The 24,896-nt window shown below is 35.9% G+C and overlaps 1 protein-coding gene across 1 annotated transcript in view; it reads right to left on the reverse strand.

Annotated features, from left to right (window-relative positions):
- The window catches only part of Mmp16 (matrix metallopeptidase 16), a 282,987-nt gene extending 279,707 nt beyond the window's left edge, over nucleotides 1–3,280 (reverse strand). Inside the window, exon 1 of the mRNA XM_046458638.2 lies at nucleotides 2,776–3,280. Within this exon, the coding sequence (XP_046314594.1) occupies nucleotides 2,776–2,907 (132 nt within the window). The 5' untranslated portion in view covers nucleotides 2,908–3,280. The remainder of the gene's footprint in view (nucleotides 1–2,775) is intronic.
- Nucleotides 3,281–24,896: the final 21,616 nt, after the last annotated feature.

The following is a 24,896-nucleotide window of genomic DNA, read 5'->3' on the forward strand; positions in this document are numbered from 1 at the left end:
ATAACTGAAAATTCTAAATGTTTATTGTTTTAAAAATCAGACAGGAAAGTGTTAACATGAATACCTCTATATAATGCCCCCAAGGGGAAAATACAGGGTTAAACCCTAAATCACAGAGATGAGAAGTATGGGGGTACCACAAATTGTTAAGTTGATGGATGAATAAAGCACTATAATCTTAGCAGTCAGCATAAAAAGCCTCTCTCTGAAGCTTTGTTCCAACTATAATAACTTGGTGTACTTACCAGAAAAAATTATGATCATATGGACTTCATGCATGATTGATACCGTTACTGTTTATTTTAAGACTGTCCTTGAGAATCAATCAAATAAAGCATTCCAACTGTGTATGTTTTGCAACCAACCAAGAATGAGGAACACAATATAAGTGCCTCTTATGGAGAGGAAGTAATGGAATATTCTCTCCATTAGTGTTTTCCACCAAAAAGAAACATCTAATAAAAGTGAATCAGGCAGAAACTCATATCAGAAAACCTCCTATCATCCTACGTTCTTTATAATATTTGTATTTTTCTAGTAGCTATTTTAATAATGGAAAAAAAAGTTATCAACATACACACAAAAGCTTACCAATCCAACCAAGGAAGAGCCCAAGAGCTTAAAAAACTACTTGGGAATAATACAAACTATGAAACATAATCACCCATAAATCATTAGAATACTCCCTTTGTGTCAAGTAAGCTTTTTAAGGTCCCAGAGGGCACATGAATCTTATCTATCATTCCTTAAATCTTTGCATTTGTAATAAACATGGGTGAAATAACTGAAATACTTTAAAATGGGAAAATAACTCTTCTCCATGAACCATTTTTTTTCACATGCACCTTGAAAAGGAAGATATAGCTGGAATTAAAAATTGTCATTTTTAGTAACATAACTTTTTTGTATAATAATATCTGATTGAGGATTCCAATATAAAGAAACTCAATCTATGTTTAGCCTCACAAAGGAAACCTAATAATAATTAAGACAATGATGTTATTCCAATCTCAAAAGCAAATCAAAGACTTTGCCAGGGCAGGTAGACATCCATCTCTCCTTTCCTTCCCATAGTGAGCAAGACACAACCTAGCACTTAAGTTGTAACCACCTCTCCCACGCCCCACCTCACCACCATCTCCAGCACCACCAATCTGACAATAGGCCCTTCTGTTTATAAATTATAAATAACAAATTGCCATTCTCATTCCTCCATTCTATGAACTAATTATTTCATAGAATGAACACACACAACATTAAATTCTTGGTTTAAATATTAGGTACAAAAATCCATTTGTATCACACAACTCCAAAAGTTCAAATCTGTCATCAAGAAAAGTTTGGACTTTCAGCCCTTTTCCATTTCTCTTTCTCTCTCTCTTTTTTATGCAAAACAAAACAAAAAACACAGTTTCTCAAAGGGTTAAAAATCTTAGTTTTCAAATTTGTATTTTTGTGGAATATACTGATGCTTCACATCTGCAAATTTAACTAATTTATAATGGCTATTACTCTTTAAAATACTTTGTTTCTGTACTATCACTTATTATGTGGAGTCCTAAGAACAGTTTATATAAACATAGTTATATTCAGAATGTGCCTCCACACCTGGCATTTATTATGCACACTTTGTGTATAAATCGGTTACATGAAGCATGTTCAAATACTGTGCAACAGGTCCTGCTATTGTGTAAACACATGCTTCCAACAGAATGACAGGAAGCTTTATTATATCAACAATATAAGGGGAAATCACATTATTCCTTGTAGATTTAACCATAATTCTTTAGAAAGTCAGAAGGTATCAGATCTAATCAAAAGGAGTAAATTTTACTAAAACTCCCTTGCTGGCTTTGCATCCTACCGAACATGTAATAAATTTGTGTCACAGCCCAGGTGTGTTCACGTTCCCAATGATTTATTGCACGTTGCTGGCTGGCTTTAGTGCTGAGTTGATGACAGGAAGAGTACTTTGGCAGAGGTCTGACAAGTCCTTATCCTTAAGTTCCCTTTTGCTTTGTGCCTTCTGTTCCCAAAGCTATCACAGTAAAACAGATGACAGTCTAAGACCTCTCAGTTTTTGCCATGAGAGTGTGAAATCAAATTTAAAACACACCTCAGAACTATTACATGGGGCCACGTTTATTTTCAATCGGCGGGGGAGGGGGAGAGAAGACACTTCAAAAGAGATGGATTTCACGTCCTCTGTGCAGCCAGATCCAGTTACAGTGTATTAAGTTTTGTCTAAATGAGAAAAAGACTCTGTCTACTCAAGTGTTTTATCACAAAGTAATGTTATTAAACATATCAAGTATTCCCACGTTCTCCTTTAGATTCTTTTATTTTTAACCTCCTTTGTTAGGCACCAACCACGGGGAGGAAGGTTTCAGGAACAATACCAAGGCAGCATAGGATGCCAAGCAATCAATTTTGTTTCCTGAGCTGTTTATCCATCATAAACTCAAGCTTCCTTGTTAAGCCACACGTTTGCTATAAGTAGGGCTTCACCTCTTCCCGGGGTAAGAAGCATGGACGGGCTACAATTGTGTCTTTGAGCGCACAGCATCGTGCTTTGTGCTGCTGGGGATAACGGATTCTCGGTCTCGCATGCATCCATCACCTAAGGCACAGGGAAACTCAACTAGGGTTTCAGAGGCTACAAGGGAAACAATGTTGAGACCTGGCTGCTCTGAGCTACAAGGATCCGAAGAGTGAAGGAAATGTTTCAGGGATCAGTCCAGGCAGGGGAAGAGGAAGAAGCCCTTGTACCCTTACCTCCACATTGAAATACTGCTCCGTTCCGCAGACTGTAGCACATAAAATCCAAATCAAGGTTTGCAAGAAAAACACCCCCGAAAGATGCACGAAATCCGACCGTCTTCCAGTGCTGAATGTGAGTAAGATCATAGTGAACTGTGCTTCAATGGATGGACGAGCTCCCCTTCTTTTTCTCCCTCTTTCCCTCTCCCTCCCTCCCTCGTTTCCTTTCAAAAAAAAGTCCTCCGGGTGGGTTAGGAGCCTGCAGGTTCACCCACAGCCGGGCAAGGGGAGGAGAAAGGGGCCCCAGGCGCTCGGCAGCCGGGAGAAGGAGCGGCAGAGGCAGGGTCAGCAGCAGCTCGCGTTCACCATCCTCGGGGGATCCGTCACCCGGAACGTGGCGCCCAAGTTCACTGGCGGTTCCGACTCAAAGCTCCCAGTCGCAGCCGCAGCAGCAGCCGCCGCCGCCGCCGCCGCCGCTTCCAGTCCGTGCGTCCTCCACCGCCTCCTCCTTCTCCTCCTCCTCCTCCTTCTCCACCGCCTACTCCTCCGCCGCCGCCGCCGCCGCCCCCAGCTTCTGCGGGAAGGGCCTCCGCCGCTCCTCGCTCTCTAGCCTCTGCTTCTCCTTCCCTCCTCTCCTCGCTCCCCTCCAGAATGTTCATCCGTAATCTACATAACTCCTCCTTCCCGGGGTCTGCCCGGCTCTCAGGGCCCCGGGCGCGCGCGCGCGCGTGCACACACACACACACACACACACACACACACACACACACACAGTCCAACACACACAAACACAAGGCTTACACAGCCCGAACCACACGTACGCGCGCTTCTTAAAGGAGACGGCTCGTAAAGGCTTCCTGGCTACTGTATGGCGCTGTGGAGGTATCCATCCTGCGAGAAGGGCCCGGGTTTGAGGAGAGCTATCAGTTTTACCCACCCCTCGTCCCCCAGCAGACACTTAGGAACCTGGGCGGCTCCATCCTTTGATCTAGTATCATGATCGCGCATCCAGAAGCAAGTGCGCCCCTCTCCAGCCCGGGTTTGGGTGGGGCTCAGGCTGTGTACCCTGGTGGAGCCTGAGAAGAGGCTCAGGCCTGGTCCCGAAGAACGATCTGCATCCTCAGTGGAGCGGCTCTGGAAGATTAGGGACGCTAGGAATCAGAGAGAGAGAGAGAGATCGCCCCAGTTACTGTGCACTCCTTGGGGACTTGGGTCAGTTGCCAGGCTGACCAAGTTTGGGAGGCTTGAGATGGCAAGTCCTGAACGTCCAAAACTTTACTGGGGTCCTCCGATCCAGTGTCCTGTTGTCTCCCTGAATTCTGTCTACCATCGTGGCACTCCGCCTTCCAAGCTAGGGGAGTAAGCACTGGGTTTTGGTGGGGTACTCATCAGATACAAAAGCGGGAATGAAAATTCGCTTTTCCAGGGGAACGGTGGACAGACACACGCACACACTGGCACTGGTGGTCCTGAGTGTTAACAAAACATCCGACCAAAGGGGTGGGGGCGTTGGAAAGAAGCCGGCTGCGGGAGCTGGAGGAAGAGCTGGGTAAAGGAAAAGAGGGAGCAGCCTGAGGAAAGGCGAGTAAAGCAGCTGGCAAGGGCGGGAGGAAGAGGCTGCGCGCAGACCGAGCGGGGGAGAGGCTGGCGGGAGCAAGGAAAGCTGCAGGCCAGAGGGGGAGGTTTCTGGCAAGAGGCTCAGGCGAACGCGGGCAGGGGAACTTCAGAAGAGGCTGCCAAAAAGGACTCTAGCTGCAGCAATGTGAGGCAGTGGACAGAGGAGGCAGCAACCACCAGCCCTTGGCAGGTGATGGTTTGGCTGGAAGAGAAAGGGGGAAGGGAGAGAGGCAGGCATCTGTTTGGGGGCAATGCCAATAAATGTGCTTCTCCTTGGCAGCCAGCAGAGGGGAAGAGGAGCCCACGGTAAAGAAAAGCAGGGAGGTGAGGTTAAGAATAAAGCGTGTTCCAGGTATGACAGCTACCTCGGTGGGGTTGAAGAGAGGATTGACAAGGTATAGTTCATGTTTCAGTTGGTAAAGCAGGAAGTAGGACTATAAGAGGTCATGATTGATAAGCAGATGGAAAACGTTGAAAAATAGTTTGCCAAAAATGTATTGGATGGTAATAATTTGTATCCTAAAGAGAAAAATGAAAAATGTGAGGAATGAGACTTTACAGCTGTTGCTAAAATTAGAAAAGAGAATATATATATTATATATATATTATATATATAATATATATTATATATATATATATATATATATATATATATATATATATATATATCTCCCCAACTTGACCCAAGACTTTCAGGTGTCTTTTCTGGTAGTTTTCCCTGTGCACAGCATGAGCCACCCACAAAATTATTTGATGATGTAATAAAAAGCTATACATTATATTGCATAACATTAAAATTTGCAGAATATTTCTAAACATAGTATTTCATTTAATTTCTACAACATCCCTGAAGGTTTTGTTTTCAACTTCCAGATGAAGACAATGATGGAAATAAAAGATAACTTTCCATCTCATCATACAAGTGACAGAGCTCAGGTGTTTTCTGACTTCCAATCATTGTATTTCTTACTATGTTCCACTGACTTTCCACATAACAAAATTCATGCCTGATCTTGATTTGTGCACACAGGTTGAGATGATTCATATAAAAGAAATAGAAAACAACATGAAAACAAGGTCATTTTGTAGAAATTGTCCAGTGTTCTGTGCCAATGTAAAGTAACAAAATGTGATGTGGCATATTTGTCAATAAGTCAAGAAATTATTTTTTGTGTGTATTATATCTAGCAAGGTGTAAAATTAGAAAAGAGAATGCCAAAAAATGTTGAAATTCTGTTCCAGTCCTTGAGACAGTATCAAAGAGGAAGTGAAATAAATTTATACAAGATATACATGAGAAAACAATTATAAACAATTATAAATGGCGAAGTCCTTGCTAAATGAGCCAGTATATAAGACTTCATTACGGAAGTGGGACGCAGACTGAGTATTGCTAGGCTGTCAACAAGAAGGGATTTCTCACTGTAAGAAACTTGTCAAAAATTAAACACAAGGGCTGGGTTTGTGGCTCAGTGGCAGAGCGCTTGCCTGGCACGTGTGAGGCACTTGGTTCAATCCTCAGCACCACATAAAAATAGATAAACAAAATAAAGATATTGTGTCCATGTATAACTAAAAAAGTTCTTTTAATAATAAATAAATACAAAACATAGATGCATTAACAGTACATGTGGAGTACAAAGTGAGAGGGGGCTTGCAATAAAATATTAAGTTAAACCTTGTTGCAATAGGCAAACAAGGGTTACTAAACCATTTAAGACATCTAGCGAATAGGTATCTAGTGAATATTATCTTCAAAATTATGAATGGGATTGTCTAGGAGAAGGAACTGGGAACAAAGAGATAATGAGATTTTTATCCAGCCACAAAACCATTAAACCTAGACTAGTGTGATGTTTTTGGACACCTATGCTTTCAAGTGGCATTCCTATGAAGAAAATCTCCATTGAAAACAGGAAATTCTAAATTCAAAAGATAGTGTCAAATTTGTGATTAGTAAGAATGATAAAAATTTTAACTTATTTACAATCATTCTGTAAAACTTACCACTGGACATTCACCGATGAGCAAAGAATGAGTAAGTATTCAAGGTTCCAGAAATAAAATACTGTTTTACTTCAATGATGGGGCTCAGAAGGATTCATAGTCCAATGAGGGAGACAGACATGTAATAATTTTTATAATGCTGTAGGACTCAGGCACTTGGACTCAGGCACTTATCTTATGGAAGAAGTAGTTGATTTTCCATGAGGTCCTTGGAGAAAGTATCACAAAATAAGTGATTCTTTGAGTAGAATCTTGAATAACGAGTGGAAATTTACGAGGTAGTGGAGGAATAAATATGCAAAAGTGCACTTGTGGAACTACAGATCGTTTGTCAAGCTAAAGGCTAAGGGTATGTTTAAAGCAAGGTCAAGCTCAGAGGTTGCCTGGATGAGTGTGCAAGCATAAGATCAGTTAAGGTCTTTTGTGCCATATTTCTGGCTTTAGACTTTACCTTGAAGGAACTTTAAGGAGGAAATAAATATTTACCACCTTTGTTGAATGTTTGCTGACTTTTGGGGAACAGTTGCCTTCTAGAAGTTCTCATGTGTTAAGCGTTCAGTATCTGTGGTCAGTGTAGATCTTTTATCTGTGTTTGTCTAATAAACCTGATGCAACATTGCCCCACATGGACTTAGCTGGTTACCTACAGAAATGTAATCACTTTCTTTGTTGGGTGACTTTGCTCTTCCATCTCTCATCTGTTATCTATGCTTATCTCTTAACAGGCCCAGAATTATCAGGAAGTTCCTAGTCTCATCTCTTAGCAGTTGTGAGCTTTTCCTACCCATGTAAGTTAAAATATAAAGTATCATCCTTCCCTTTAGGGTGTTAATGAAATCTTTCCTCACAAATCTTGCCTCTTGCTGTGTGTGCTTTTGGTACGATACCTTTTCTCTTCTCAGAATTTTTAAAGATAATGAACAATCTCAGAATTACATGTGACTAGAGAAAATTGAACCCAAAAGAGAAAAGAAATTAAAAAAAAAATGGAGTAATTTCCCAAGGCAAAGGTTAATGGCAAGTCAATAAAATATACAGGGGAGATAAAGGGATCTGAGGAAGTAAATGATACCTGTACCTCTCAAAAGGCAAATGATAGATACTTAAAAGTGAGTATTCTGAGATATGAGAATGATTATAGCTACCTAAAATAACATTAGAGGCAAAATATGTATTATAACTATCATTGAAACAGATTTCTCAGTAAACTAGAACCTTCTAAATGAATTCCATAGTGTGGGAAGTTACAGAAATTGCTCATTCCTCCATCATATCAATTTATGTGCTTTCTTCCCTATTTACATCAGTTGAAACTGCAGTGCTCTTTTATTTATTTATTTTTTTCAATTCATAGAATATTGAATTAGTGCCAAGCCATTGGCATCCTTTCTTCCTACAGGGGGATTGTATATATAGATAAGGTCCCTAGAGCCTTATTATTTAAGGTGTGTTGTCTGAGAGGATCTTAAGTCCTGGGAGTTTATCAGAAATGCAGAATCTTTGATTCCCTGTTGATTCATTTGCATGGGAATATTGAGATGCACTGTTGTAGAATATGCACACAGTAGAGCTACTTCTATTGTATCCACTACCTTAATGTTATGCTGTAACAAAAGTTGCTGGCCCATTTCAATCAGGAGAATCCTATGGTACTGAAATATTGTATCCTCAAAAATATCATTTCATGGCCTGAATTTATTGACATTATTTCTAATTTGGGGTGGTATGATATTTCTTGACAATTTATTTTGTGCAAAAACTCTCCTGCTTGAAAAATAATAAAAATAGTTTGTTATGATTAGTGGCAATGAAGATAGCATGATTTTTTTTTAAAGATAGAGAAAGAAAGAGAATTTTTTAATATTTATTTTTCAGTAGCATGATTTTTTTAAAGATAGAAAAAGAGAGAGAGAATTTTTTAGTATTTATTTTTCAGTTTTCAGTGGACACAACATCTTTATTTTATTTTTATATGGTGCTGAGGATAGAACCCAGTGCCCTTCGCATGCCAAGCGAGTGCATTACCGCTTGAGCCACATCCCCAGCTCCAATAGCATGATTTTTTTCTTCCCTTTTTATTGATTTACAGTCTCCTTTCACCTCCAAAATTTTGAATATTTCACCAAATTTATTCTTCTGCTGGTTGGTTTATTCATTTATTCTTCCACCAAACATTCATTAACAAGTATAAAATACCAAGCAACTGAAGATCTAACAAGAAACATGTGAAGTGAGTTAAGATAGACTAACTTAGTATGGTCAAGTTCTAAGATAGAAGTCTTGGACTAAAAGTTGTTTGCACTTGGAATTACTATTGAAGTAAGCAAGAGCTAGCAGCACAAAAGAGAAAAACATTATTTTGATAACAGTGGCTGGTAATGGCCTCTAGTTCCTCATTGTTTTCATCACAGAGCACTTGAAGTTTGGAAGTCCAAAATCCTAGAAAAAGAAGAGCAAAACAACAGCAAAAGAAGTAGAAGGCAAGAAATAATTAAAATCAGAGCTGAAATTAATGAAATCGAAACAAAAGAAACAATTGAAAAAATTGACAAAACTAAAAGTTGGTTCTTTGAAAAAATAAACAAAATCGACAGACCCTTAGCCATGCTAGCGAAGAGAAGAAGAGAGAGAACTCAAATTACTAACATACGGGATGAAAGAGGCAATATCACAACAGATACTTCAGAAATACAGAAGGCATTCTGATTAACATTCAGAATGAAGACTCTCTCAGAACATTCCTCACAAGTTATGTTGGGAAGTACTAGCTCAGTACTAGCTATGTGTCTAACTATTAATAGAAATGATAAAGTATTTCATTTTGTAGCAAAAGAAAAGTAGCTACAGAATGACAGACTTTACCATTGTTATCAAAATATAATTAGCCCCTTTTGAACTACTGCAATGTATAAAATTCACTTTTTATTACTTCTCAGGCAAAAAAAAAAATTGAAAGACAGAATGGAAATTATATTGCTATTCATTAAAATCCATAAGATCACACTGAAAATATATAATCTAAAAGCGAATATTTTATATTCAATTAGAAACATTAAATTGGAATCAAAACATATAGAGTTTGGGAAAACTTTTATGAGATAATTTCCAAGGGTAATGAGAAAACAAAAATTCAAGTGAAATGTCCTTTTTTCTACATGTTAGAACAAAAGTAAAAGTTAATTAACCCATTCAGTACAGTGATCATTAGAGGAAGGACAGTGTTTTAGTTAGCTTTTCCACTGCTGTGACTAAATGGAACCAACCAGAACAACTGTAGAGGAGGAAAAGTCTATTTGAAAACTCTATGGTTTCAGAGGTCTTAGTTCATAAAAGGCTGGCTCCATTCCTCAAGGCTCAAGGTGAGGCAGAACATCATGGAAGAAGAGTATGGCAGAGGGAAGCAGCTCATATGATGATCAGGAAGCAGAGAGGTTTCCACTTGCCAGATACAATACGTCCCAAGAGCTTGGCCCCAGTTCCCACCTCCTTGAGCCATACCCTACCACTTCAGTTACCACTCAGTGAATTCCTATCAGGGGAATAATTCACTGATTGGGTTAAGACTCCTACAACCCAATCATTTCTATTCTGATCTTTCCTGCATTATATCACACATGAGCTTTTGGGGAACACCTCACATCCAAACCATAACAGACAGTATTAAAATGATCAAATGTCAGATAATTAGTTCCAGTATATTTTGTTTTCATTGTATATATCATCATTTTGAAAGTATTTAATCTCAAATTTAATTCCTTCAATGCTGGAATAGGCAGAATTGTCTTATGTTGATGCTTAAGAAACTTAACATGTTAATGAAAGTTAATTTCCTTTTATATCCTTCACTATCCAATAGTTTCTCCATTTGTTGCGGACTGGGATGTTCTAATAGCCCAAGAGTCCAGTAAAGAGTTACCACTCATACATAGGTATAAAATACCCCCACAATAATCAACTTCTGTATCATATGTGTTAGATTTTGTCATTGTTGTATAATATCATTAAGACATCTGTTTCTGTTTACATTGGATGGTTGTGCTTTTATGTCATCATTCACAAAGCCATTGTAAATTACAAAGTAACCAATGTCTACAAATCCAGATGTTTGTGCTCTAAGAATGTATTTCTTTAAAATTGTGAAAGTCATTTCAAATGAGCTAGGATATGAAAAATTTTTGTTCATATAATCAAAAGGTAACTAGTGTAATTTTAATAAAGGATTGTATTTCAGTGTCCACAAATTCTAACTTGACAATGGTCGTTATTTATTTAAATCTTTGATTAAAATGTAGCTATTTGTAAGATTACAACTCACCAATATTAACAAAAATTAAAAAGTGTCTAAAACTGAGTTAGAAAAATTTGTCACATGTATTTAAACCCAAGATTTTCTTCAGTATCACATATCAATATATATTTCAAACTAAAAGCATCATCACATTAGCCAGAGAAACCAGAAAAATATGATAGGCTCTTACAATCTCATAGTTTCCATAGGACAGCCAAATATACTACAGATTGTCCACAGATACAACTTAAGTGTTACTGTAAAAATATTCTGCACCTGGAATACATGCACATGATAATGCTTTGGCATTTTAATTTATCCTTAATAAAGGTACATCTCTACTTAGTCATTTTTTATTATTTTTATATTTTAAGAATTCTTACTGTAGTTATATAAAAGTTATATTTTACTTTCTACCTTTAAAGATCTTGCTAAGATTACTTTTACTTTATAACATAAGAAAACGAATTAAATTGGAAATTGTTTAAATGAAATTTCCCCGCAAGTAGATGGAGACCAGACATATGGCTGTGAAGACACAAATGTTATTCCAAAAATTATAGAAATAACTAATTGTGGGGTGGAAAGGCTGCAGATGCCTCACTTCATGCTTTTAGCCAGTGAAAACGTCTCATTCTGTTCTAGTCAGTTTGGTCTGTTGTAACAAGAATGCCATAGACTGTGTGGTTTCAACAGTAGACCCTATTTCTAACAGTCTGGAGGCTGTGAGGTTCAAGTTCAAGACACCAGCAGACCCAGTGTCTGTCACGACCTGCTTCCTGCCTGTAGACAGCCATCTTTTCTCTTAATTCTCACATGCAGAACAAAGAGATAAATAATCTCTGTAGTGTCTCTTCTTATAAGAAGGGTACTGATCTCATTTATGACCTTATGACCTAATTACATCACAGAGGCCCTGCCTCCACACACATCCTGTTGAGAATTTAGGCTTCAATATATGAAATTGGTGGTGGGGCGGGGAGATGTACAAACTTATCATTATTTCTATAAGGTGGTAATTCTGCTACTTTTAAGGAAACCAGAAATGAAAATTTGATGTTACAAGGCCAAATATTCAGGCTAGGAGTTTCCAAATACATATGACCTTTGGGACTTTTATTAATTTGTCCATATTGAGATTATATACTGTTTTCATAGCTGTATGTATGTGTATCAGTTATTTTAAAAGCTTCAATTCACATATGTATGAAAATTTAACTCTTAGTATATTCTATTTGTTATTTCTCAGCCAGTTATTTTATAGTTCGAGACAATATTATTGTCACTAACATTATCAGCAGAGTTATTCAAGTATCTCCATTATAAAGTGAAATTAAAAACATGAAAACTTAAGATTTGGGATAGCAGGAGCAGAAAGATATATTTTAAACCCACTTACCACCCTAAAATTGGTATAAATAAAATAATGCATGAATATAGTTGCTATAAAATGTTGAATCTCAAGGTTTCTGGAGTTTGTTCTAAAGATTAACTACTCCATTTTCCTTTCTAGGACTTGAATCCCCCTTAAAATGTTCCTAACCATTTTAATTTAAAAAATTTCTATTGTTAGTTCACAATTATTTAAATATTTATGAACTCTAACTAAAATTCCATATTGGAATTAAATGTAAAATGTTCTCTATGAGGTGGAATCTATATTTTCAAAGTATTATGTGGTGATATTACTTGGTCCTTTGTTGAAACATAATCCTTAATTTAATAGCCATTAAATTCTATTTGGAATTATATTATAAGTTTTATTTGTCATTGATATATGTACTTAGTTGTACCCTAACATTAATCATAATTTAGAAAACCTTATTTCTTGCCTTTTATTAGGTTGAATGTATTCCACAGAGAATAAGATTAACACCCTTCTTCAAGAAAGTTATTATAGAACGTCCTTAATAAGTACTAAGTCTCTATACACAACCACAAATTCCTGCTGTTTTTGCCTCTTGTAGTAAATTGCAGGACCTTTCAGTAAGGAGACACTAGTGAATGTTGGAAATTGCATTGAAACCATAGTCTGGAGACTTTCATTTCTGGCTCTGTCAGTATATAGCTGATTGACTTGGCACATGCCTGTCAACCATCCTACTACGCTCTATGTATTTCTCTTGCAAACTGAAGAATTTGAATCAGATGAATTCTGAAGTATTGGGAAGTTCTCAAACTGTGTGTATGTATAAATTGACTCAAAGTCATAATCAAAATTATGACTCAAAAGTCATAATCTATACCTGTATTGCTAAGAAGTCTGAATTTAAAATATTGGGTTATATATAAATGTAAATTAACCTAAAAATGCTTCCATTAGTTCAGTAAGTTTCAATATCTTGCCTGTACTAGGAAAATGACAGCATTTTCTTAAGTTATCCTGAATTAAATTCAGATGATATCCGTCGATGGTAAGTTTTGATGTGCACATTTGGCTTCCTGATTAAAAAGCTGTTCCCAGTGTGTATTTGGGTGTCTGCAATGTGTGGCACTTTTGCCTGGCTTTCCCACTAGGGGTCATCGTACTGTGTGTGGAAAGGAGAAAGCTTTCCATAAGGTCTATGCTTTTAATTTTTATTTTGAATAGGCACAGAGCTATGTGAAAATCAGGTTTTATTTTTTTCATGAATTAAACAACTTAAAAGTGAACTTCTATGTAAAAATAGCTTTTTATATTAATAAACACGTGAAATTGTCCTAAGATCTTTTCTGCTAAGAGAATTCAGCTCCCAGTTCTCATCACAAATTTCTTAGTTTTACTTCTATATTAGCAATTGTTAGATAAAATGCCCAAGTATTTTTTAAAAGTCAGTGTATTGATTGATGTATAGTGGAATGAAAATAGGTAGTTTTATGGTGACAAATATATATAAGTCAACCATTTGATCACATTTTAATTCGCAATTTCTAGTCATAGTAAATGCTGCTTAGTATCACCTTGGTGGACAATTAACAGTGTTTTATTATTTAAAATTCTAAAATGATAGTTAATACTGCTTATTTGAAAAAAAAAAATACTTATCATTCCTGTAAAAATTTACTCACTTTAGGTTGCCAGATTAGCAAATGAAATCAGAGGTTTATTATTATATAACCACAGTTAAATTTGAGTTTCAGATAAACAACAAATGACTTTTTAGTATAAAATATGCAAGGCAATATTTGGGACATATACTAAGGAATTATCTGTTGCTTATCTGAAAATCAAATTTAATCATGTTTTATATGGTAAAAATGTTTTATATGGTATAAATATAAACTATAGGTAATCTATTCCTGAACCATAGGAAGAAAGATAGGTATAGATTGATAGATGATATGGCCTCATCTCTGTTATCTAAAAGTCAAACTCTAGACCTCCTTAAGGTCAAAGAATGAGGTTACAAGCAGAATTACTGAAAGATGCAGAGGTAAGAATGTGAACAGGGAAGGGAAAAAAGGAAAAAGAAAATCGCAAATGCCTCTGGTGCTGTAAAAGTGACCTGTGAACATCTAGGGACTGTGAAAATAGCCAAGCACAAGAAGGATTCAGCTTGATGCTCTGAAATCGGTATATTTCCCACAAGGTGAAAAGCGACACTCCCATCAGCAAGCAATTGCACAAAAACTGAGAACAGTATGGGAGAAAGACCAGGAAAGCAAAAAGAACAAAAGAATGATGGGGGAGATAAAAGAGAATCACAGAGAGCCAAAGAAATGAGAATAGGAGTCGAAGTCTTAACAGAAAAGGAGATGTGGAGACTTTCATCAGTTCTGAGCTATAGTAGGATAATGGAGAGGATCAGTTCTCTATTCTCAGGAACAACCAAGAGTATCAGGGTGCCATGTTAAAGCCACGTTTTCATTAGGCAATCTCCCTAGCATGCAACAAATAGAAATTAGGAATGTCATGGCAAAACCATTTTTGGGTTCAAGTATTAAACCATTTGGACTCAGTAAGAACCCAAATAGGCCTTGCAGCAAATCTGTACATTTCATTGATAGGAGAGAAGTTAGTTAATTTGCCAAAAGTCACAGCATTAGTAAAGGTGTAGGGTCAGGACTCAACCCCATATTTTACACCAATAAAGTCCCTATTTATCTCATTTAGCAATATTGCCACAGCGACCAGATTTTTTTTTTAATTTATTTGTTTGTTTGTTTATTACAAGGAGAGTCACTATGGTAGAGATGAGTTAAAACATAGTGTAGTGTGGGTATATGACTTAACTGGTAGTAAGTTCATGGAGAGCAAAACAAAGTTAATGGTTTTTGTTAACTAGCAAAAACAGAATACCCTTTTTGGGATTTCATTCTAAATAAAAAGACAAAAACTTTTCTTTTCTTTTTTTTATGAAAGTACTTAGTAGTGAGTCATGTGACATCTCAAACTAAAAGAAAGATTAGCTCTAAGTGATGAGAAACAACTCCCAACCCGTAACAGTGCTCCTAAGAAGAGTTCAGGAAGAATTTAATGTAGAAAGTGCACATTGTTGATGAGTCAGGCCATTTCCACTTATGCTAATGCTGCAATCAGTATCCTCAGCATTCTGGTTACCTCCTTAAAAACATAGTTTTTCCTAAAAATTTATCCAAAATACTTTCCCACCCTACTTCTTTATCCATTGCTGTGATCTCACTTGTCTACTTGCAGTGTTCTGTTTTCTTCTTCGTTTTTTAAACACTATGGTAAGTTACTGCTTTATTCCCCAAACTACTCATTCCAAATGTATAATCCCATGAGATCCAGGACTTCCTCCAAGCTGTTTGGTACTATATCACCAGGGCCCAGAATAATGCCTGGCTCAGAAACAAAGAATGCTAAATCTTTTCTTAAGAATTAGAGAATGAAAGGTTGATGCTTGTATGAGTCAATACAATGCATGTGTTATGGTTTGGATATGTGGTCTCCCCTTGTTTTAGTCAGATTTTCCCTGCTGTGACCAAAAGACCTGACAAGAACAATTTTAAGGAGGGAATAAATTTATTCATTTGGGGGCTCACTATTTCAGAGGTCTTAGTTCATAGATGGCTGACTCCATTTCTTGGGCAAGGTGAGGCATAATGTAATATATACTCCAGAGGCACACCTCCAGGAACCCACCTCCTCCAGCCACACCCCACCTGACCACAATTACTACCCAGTTAATCCATATCAGGGGATTAACACACTGATTAGGTCAAGATTCATAATCCAATCAATTCACCTCTAAGCTTCCCTGCACTGTCCTCCACAAGAAATTTTGGTGGGCACCTCACATCCAAACCATAACACCCCTGAAACTCATATATGTGAGAATGCAGCAATATTCAGAGGTAAAATTATTAGTTTATGGGAACAGAAACTAATCAGTGGCCTAATATACTTGGTGGATTAATAATTTGAAAGGACTACTGTATTGGGTGAGAACTGTAGGCATGTAGGGTGTCGCTGGAGGAAGTAGGTCACTGGCATGTGTCTTTGAGATTTATATATTGTCACTGGCACTTTGCCCTAGTTCTACTTCCTGGCTTCCTGTCCTGAGATGTTTTCCTCCAACACACTCTTCTGCCATGATGTGCTGCCTCACCTCTGGCCTAAAGCCATGAAGTCAGCTGACCATGGACTGAACATCTGAGACTGTGAACCAAAATAAACTTTTCTTTCTCAGACTATCATTGTAAGGTGTTTTAGGCATAGCAACAAAAAGTTGACTTTAGAATGTAAAAAAATATAATTTTTTTACAGAATGTAAAAAAAAATATAATTTTTGTTAGTCTTATGCTCTGAATTTTATCATAGACTAGTTGTTTGGAGGTGCGTTCATGGTTCTTACAGTCTCTGATTTCTTTTGGCTTTTAAAAATCTGTCCCCTGCTTTTGATGAACAACAAAATGAGTTAGTATAAAATTGATACATCACTCTTTCTCAAAAATAAAAAGGTTTTCTAGATCTGGTATGTGATTATTTAATATGATTTGGATTTTGAAAGACTACTGACAAAAGTCAATTTCCCTAGCCTGTGTTACCCTGGCTTAATCTGGTAAAATACAGGGGTATCATTATTTTAATAAATTTTCTTTTGTCAAATATGAATGCTTATACATGTTACTTTATTTCTTCTGTATTTCAAAATACACACATAATGGGTTTCCTTTATCTTCCATACATAATACTTTTAATAATTCTCAACAATTTGTTGCTTTCCATTTTAATTTTCTTGAGTTTTTGCAGATTTAAAGCCTATCCTCTATAGTACCATGATATGCATTCACTTTTAAAATGATTATAATATGACATTTATTGGTAAGAGGGTCATTTTAATTTTTTGTTAAGCAGGCAAATGAGAGTAAATTAAACTATTCTTAAATAAAAATATAGAATATATGTGTCCTATTCTTCATAAAATAATGTAGGTATTCTATTTTTAAAAAGCTATTTCCCATGCTTATTACAAGTTATACATGTCACAATGTTCTGGATTATGTGTCAAATCAATTAGAAAATTGATGAGTCATACACGTTTCCATCAAAATAAATTTTTTTTGCATTGAAAAGAAAAATTCTACTATGTTCCATAAACTTTTCACAAAGCACTTATTATGAATAGATTTTGCACTAGGAACAATCAGAGGATTATAAAAAATAAGCCAAGGATTTTATCCTCAACAAGTTATGAGGCCTATCCAAAGAGAAAGGAGTCATCCAGGAAGAGTCATGCCCTTTCACTTAATTGCTTATTTCACAGCAGTGTGACTTTGTGCATAGCAAACAAGTTTTGATGTCAAATAAATGGCAAAGTCACCTGGTTCCTCCAATTGATTCCCAACATATATCAAGATTTCTGTCCCCACCAACACAGCCTCATCAATGTTATAGCAAGCAGCTGAACTCACAATAGCTAAGCTATGGAACCAACCAAGGTGCCCTTCCACAAAAGAATGTATAAAGAAAATGTGGCATATATACACAGTGGAATATTACTCAGCCATTAAAATGATTTATGACTCTTGCTGGTAAATGGATGGATCTGGAGACTATCATGCTAAGTGAAATAAGCCAATCCGAAAGGCAAAAGGTCAAATATTCTCTCTGATATGCATATGCTAACACACAAGAAGGGGGTGGAGAATAGAAGAAATTCAGTGGATTACACAAAGGGAAATGAAGGGAAGGGAGGGGGAATAGTAATAGGAATGACAGTGAAATGAGTCAGATGTAACTTTCCTACATTCATATATGAACCCACCTCCAGTGAAAACAGAACACATTATGTAAAACCACAAGAATGGGATCCTAATTAAATACGTTATATTCCATGTATTTATAATATGTCAAAATATACTCTACTATCATATATATCTAAAAAGAACAAATTACAAAAACCTATGACGCAAAATGTCTTTAAAAAAATATTTTTGTCTGTGGAACTGGGGCATTAAGAGGTAGCACATAGGGGATTTGTATTGGTTTACTCTCTGGCCAAAACTAAACACATAATTAATGCCTACTTCCTATTCTTAACCTGGAAAATTGTGAGAGATCCAATTGGTCAAATTGACATTAATTGTCTTTCTGCCATGCCATTTATGTCTCAATAACAACTCTGATTAGAAGGTGGCATACTGTTTTAAAATGTCTCTTTAGTCAAAATGCCAAGGTGTCTTAGGTGTGGACTATAGTTATCAGAACTCCTAATAAGCAATATTATTTAAAGTCAGGAAGTATTGTTGGTTGGTAGGAAGGTAAACATGACCATTAATCTAATTTTCTCACATATTTCTTCATCCACAAAAGGCTTAAGAAAAGAAGTGTATTTCCAACTACCTTCTTTTATAATCTAGGAAATTCAATCCAAAGAGTTTAAGTGAATTGTTCAAGGTTACCTCTTTTCACTCATACTTAATTACTTATTATATTAAATAATTTGTATGTTACATTTGAAAACTGTTGAACCACGATTTGGAAGATGGAATACATGAGTATATTTAGAGATTAATTATGCTAATTCCTCCATGATCCTGGATTTTTTTTCTCTCTTGCCTTTTCTAGATGGAAATAGTTCTTTAGATTTGTTAGAAGATAGAACTATCTATCTGTATTGCTCCTGCTCTGAATACAGCATTTAAAATCCAAAATTTTCTATTTCACTGTCTTAGAGTGTTTAGTAAACACAATCACATTCTGAGCTCTATTGTCCAGACACACTTAATATACTATTATTCCTTTTAATGCTCTATTTTATTTATTATTTATTTTAAAAACTTTTATTTGAGATATATTGACATGCAGTAAATGACCATATGTAAATCATAGATAATATTTGATATGTATACACATGTTGTATTAGTTTGAGTTCTCCAGAAAATGAGACAGAAAGAGAGAGACAGACAGACAGACAGACAGACACACCACAAGCACAAGAAAGGGATGGACAGAAAGAGAGAGAGAGGGAGAGATTCATTGAAGAAGCAAAAAGAGAAGCAAAAAGACAATCTTGCTTTCTTGTTTGGTAAAAAATTGCATTTCAGTTACTCAGGTACATATTTAGCAACTTCTATGTGTCAAGCACTACCTTACACACCAGAAGAAGTTCTTTAAAACATGAACAGAAAACATTTAGGTATTACAGCTATGTGGGTAGCAGTTCAGTTCTACTCCATAACCTATAGAGAAAGCTAATGAGGAGGAAAACATGCTACAAATATTCAGATATACATAGAGAGACATGTATCATGGAAATTACTAAATATGTGCATATGTGACATTTTCCATGACTTTTTCATAGCATTTCTTTATCCATCTCTCTACAATTTCCTTACATGTTGATGGTACTAACTTCACAGATGAAGTAATTCTTTCTCAGATCTATTCTTATTTATTCTGAATGACCCAAAATAATGTGTTTGGAAAACACAAAGGTCATATTTCCTGAGAAATATCTAAAATGCTTCTGTAGTAGGAGAACAATTCTGTCCTTCAAATTTTAGCACATTAAACATTAGCTAGACCAAATTTCACTCCACACAACCACTTTAAGTAATACATGGTAGGTAGGTAATAAGTATTCATTGAAGTTTTGATCAGAGCAAGACCTTGGATACATTATTTTCAAAAGTGTGTATCTAGATCACATTGTTAATGTTCTTTTTTTTTTTTTTACAACGTTTTATTGGTTTTGGGCTTAGAAGCATAGAATATAATTATTTTTTTTAAAGAGAGAGGGGGGTAGAGAGAGAGGGAATTTTTTAGTATTTATTTTTCAGTTTTTGGTGGACACAACATCTTTATTTTTATGTGGTGCTGAGGATCGAACCCAGCACCCCGCGCATGCCAGGCGAGTGCATTACCACTTGAGCCACATCCCCAGCCCAGAATATAATTATAAGAGTAATTAGAAACTCATGTTTTCATTGGTAATTAAATCACTATAATAAACCAGTATTTAGTATCCAAATTGTGTTGAAAATTGTAGTTTGTAACTAACAATAAGTAAACTACTATGGAGTACCAGTTTTGAGGAGAAAGCACTGTTTTAATGCTCAAAAATTGTGTTAATGTGTAATTTTTGTGAAGCAACTCTTCCCACTCCATATAGAACATTAAATCACTAGTACAATTAAATATAAGCAGATTGTAACAGTACTTGTTAGGTCTCTTATCTACACATGTTATTACATAGTAAATATGCATTAATATACCAGACTAGAATTTAAGGCCCTCTGAACATCCTTTCAATGTCACCGACATATATCAAGCAGGAAATTTCAAGCTTCTCTTGAAACTGTCCAGCACACATACAATGCCCCATGATTTGTTTCCATCCTTTCTCATTCAAAAAGCATTTTAGCACTATTTCTGAGATCACATAGTTGCTGGGGAACCATGATGTTACTAGCTAATCAGAGGAATGGAAAAAATATTTCAACTTCAATAAAATATTGTGCACATTTAGGGTTGATTGTATGAAATTAATACATGAAACACTGAATCATTCATTTTAACTTTATAGATAATAAGACTGAATTGGTATGGGAAGCATTTGTTCATTATGAAACAGGTTCTTAACTCCACTTCTCCAAAAGAACCTGTGATTTTTTTTAAGTGAAAACTATGGATTCTGTTTAGTGATAATTTTATGTTACTATTATTGTTGAGACAATTTTCAGTAGGTTTCTTCTGTGTATGCATGTCTTGTGAGTGAGGCATTGACTAATCTTTGTTCTGGACTCTTTTTTTTTTCAAGAATATTTGCATAACAACCAAATTTGGAAGATAGAGTGTTTAATTCTGAAGCAAAGAGTAGGTTTCCTTGCTTCCTGGAATAATAAAGAAAAAGACTCCAATGAAAGAAATGCTCACTTTCTCTTACAAGAGAATTAATTTCCCATGCTTAAAGTTCCTCTTCTGCAACACATTATATTTAGAGGGGTCCTCTGGGCTGAGAAGTGAAGGAAGTCCATTTGATCTATGAAAAAAGTCAAACGTTCTGGCTAATTTTACAGCATGAAAAATAGTGTCCTTTATCTGAACCTAGGATTCTAGTGTCTCCTTCTAGCATTCACGAATCTGTGGCAGGCTAACAAGTTAGGTAAAAATCTCAGATTCTATGTAGTTATTGAAAGATATTTTGGCAGCAAATATAGGACATAGACAAAGATAAGGATTTCTGGGGGTATGAGAGTCACAGAGGCTAATAACAGAATTTAAGGGAAGTCCCTGAGATTGGTAGTAGTAAGCATGTGAATCAGATTGTTTGGTCATCAGGAGATAAACTGTATGGTTACCCAGAATGTAAGTGGACCTTCACTATATCACCTGTTAATAAGAAGAAATTGGGGAGGTGGCTGCATGCTCACAACCAGAAAGTAGGTTCAAAGACCACTGTCTCCACATTGTGCTATAGCTGCTAATCCTCCAGGAATGGGCCGGACCAGGGACACAGCAGAAAGGATGGAAGGAGAGTTCCTCACCAGTGTGGGGAGGAACCTGAGGTCCACCCCATTGTAACAACCGGTACTGAGACTTGTTCTGGAATGGAAGAAGAAATTCTACTTGCTTCTTTTCACATAGCAGTTAAAGGGATGAGTGTATATACAAGCATGAAAAGAGAAAAATTCACAAGATGATGGGCAGAAAGCAGGTGCATCTTTAAAACTTTTGGTTAGTTCACTTTGGAAGGGAGAGAAGTGGACTGAAATTCTCACTGGGAAGAATGAAAATAATAGCTGTTTTATAGTTCTGCCCACCAATGCCACCTATCATGATGATCTCACATTGATTCAAAGAATATAGTAGAAGATCTGAGTTTTTTCTTTGTTATTGTTTTCTTATAAAGGGTCCTTATATGTTATAAGGTATTTTTGATTCTTTGGAGAAAAATTCTCTGAGAAAAAGCTCTTGTTGAAAACCATAGATGAGTCATTGACTAAAATTAAGGCTCTTATTGCTTCATATAATTTACAAAGCTGACAATGATGTCTCATTGGAGAGTGAAAAAAAATTAGATAAATCCTTGTGAAACAAATATAGACAAAGTATTGTGATCAGGTGCAACACCTCCTGAAATCTGAAACAAATGGACTTTTCCTTTTGGTGTGCAGCTCTTCTCTCTCTTAGTCCCCACTGATCTCTGCTTTTCTGTTATGCCAACCTCAGCAGCTTTAAAGGGAAAGGTTATTAATGGTGGGTGCAGGTTTTCTTGTCTCTGAGAGGAAGCAAAGGCCATAAATATAAGCATCTCTGGGAACTGGGGGGAGAAGAGGGATGCAAAATGTATGGCTTTTTGGATATAGTTATCCATGTAACCATCTTACTTGGTCCCATGGAAGGAGAAATACCCAAGTATAACAGATGGTTTTTAGACAGTGTTCATTGTGGGAAGGGAGATCTAAGTGATTTTATGGGTGTGGTCTATTAAGTCAATTCAATGTACTGTTGTTGTGGCTTCTACTATGAAAAATATATTTAATTGTAGTGATAGTTTACATGCTTGTAGTGTGAATGATCATAAGTGTTAGAGGGAATTCTCTTGACTGGGATGAGTCCCTCATAAGGCAATGGCAATAGAGGGGTGCATATCCCTGAGATCTCATTTGAACCACAAGTGTTAATGGCTGATGATTTTCTACAGGAGCCTCTGACAATGAGAAGCAGACTCTACATTATGGTTCCCTCTGGGACTTCCCATGACATAGCTATGAGTTGTATCCTTTTGTGAAACAGCTATTAATTTGTCTCTTATTGAAACTGAATTCCTGAACCATGGAGACATGTGTCTCTCCACCATGATATACCTATTTTGAGGTGGGTCACTTCAAACTCAACAAACAACAAGATAAGGAGTTTAACATGCCATGTTTGTCCAATGGAAGATATCCCAAACTATATCAGGCAAGACCCCACAGCATCCCAGAGAGACATAAAGAAAATAGCAGCTATGTTTTAGAAGAAACTTAATCTCTCCTCTGCTTCTAGAAGCAAAACAATTTTAGGAGGTTCCTCAATTCTGAGAGATTTCTCTAAACTTTTTTATTCTCAGTCCTGGATACTGCTGTTTTAGTTGAGCCCACACTTGATGGTGCCCACTGGACTATTCAGTACCAGCTGTGAAGAACTTAAAATTCTTAAATTATATTTATTTTCCAATGTTTATATTTGTAACTTTATCCAATGAAATTTAAAAATAATAATCCTGGACTTTGTTTTAAGTTTCTAACTTTTAAAATTACATTGTATTCCCCATAATCCATCTGTTTAAAATTCCATCTGTTTCCCAGTATGCAAAATTTGGTTGTGTTCAATAAAATAGCATTGTTCCACAATATATGATAATGTTCTCTTTTGTAAGGAATCAGAAGTTAATATACAACATGTAAAGCTTAATTCCAAAATATTTCCAAATTATAAAACAAAAGAACACTGTACATGACACAGAATGTCACAATGGACTATAGGGATTTAGATAAAGAAAGTAATCTTACCCACTTTGGTAAAAATCAGTTAGACTCCATGAATAAAGCAAAAGTTGTTGTCAGGTTTAAAGACAGGTAATAGTTTATTATCAAATATAGGACATCTTTATGTATCCATTTCTTTCTCTGTTTACTGAATACGTGTCAAGAATGGTACAATGTATAAGAAACAAAACATTAATTTATTTACTTCCACCATGAAAATGAAGATGAAATAAAAATAAAATCTTAAATTTAACATGTTCTATGTGAACAAAGGAAGACAACTCTAAAAAAGGTATCACTTAAGAATGAATAAAGTTTTCACCATGGAGAATTTGAGATGGGATCAGAGAAAAGACAGTTATCCGGTTTAACATGAAAATACTTGATAATAATATAATAATAATATATGTTATATATGGGAAAAGAATAGAGAAGAAGAAAGAAGGGGAGGGACAGAAGAACTATCTATGGAACATTCTTATAAGGCTATTTCCACATTCAATCCTTTTTAGAACCTGGGGGTATTGCATTTTATAAATAAAAGTAGTTTTATTATAGTAAAACATTATATAAAATTTTTAATATAAAAAATGACTTAGAAAATATGTTGTGGTTCATGCTTTGGAGCAATCTGAAATAAACAAAATCAATCAACTAATTTTAAGAGTTTAAATTAAATTTATTTTGTGATTATAACTACTGAAGACATATTACCCAAATTTGAATTTCAACACCCCTATTTCCCGAGATTTTTGACCAAGATATTTAACCTCTTAGTGTCTCAATCTTCTAATCTTTAAACAGGGAACAACAGAACCTACCTCATAAAGTGATAGTTAAGTACAAGATACACCCAACATTACTTAAAGCAAACTGTACACAGCTTCCAAAAATCACACATTTGGTAACTTCATTTTTATTACATTATAAATTTTTAAATTACATTTTTAAGCCAAGAGAATGGCATAATAAGAACTACCTTTTACAAAGATTAATTTAACAATGTTGAATCTAAATGAGGAATAAGGATATATTAAAGTATGGATGTCAGTGACAACCATAAAGTGGTTCAGGGAAAATAAGATAAAAGTAACCACTATGAGAGAATAGAGAGGAATGTTAGAAAATACTTTTTGGTATCCTCAGTAATATTCACACGCTTACATTAGAATAAAAACAGTGGTTCTCTTGCCAGTGAATATGATGTTTGCTGTGGGTATTTCATAGATGCCACTCATCAGCTTGAGGAAGTTCTTTTTGTTCTAAGCTTTCTGAGATTTTTTTAATCAAGTATAGATGTTGA

This window comes from Marmota monax, unplaced genomic scaffold (assembly GCF_021218885.2).
Source record: "Marmota monax isolate L192 unplaced genomic scaffold, Marmota_monax_Labrador192_F-V1.1 WCK01_AAM20220418_F8-fsc00147, whole genome shotgun sequence".
In the NCBI taxonomy this organism is placed as follows: Eukaryota; Metazoa; Chordata; class Mammalia; order Rodentia; family Sciuridae; genus Marmota; species Marmota monax.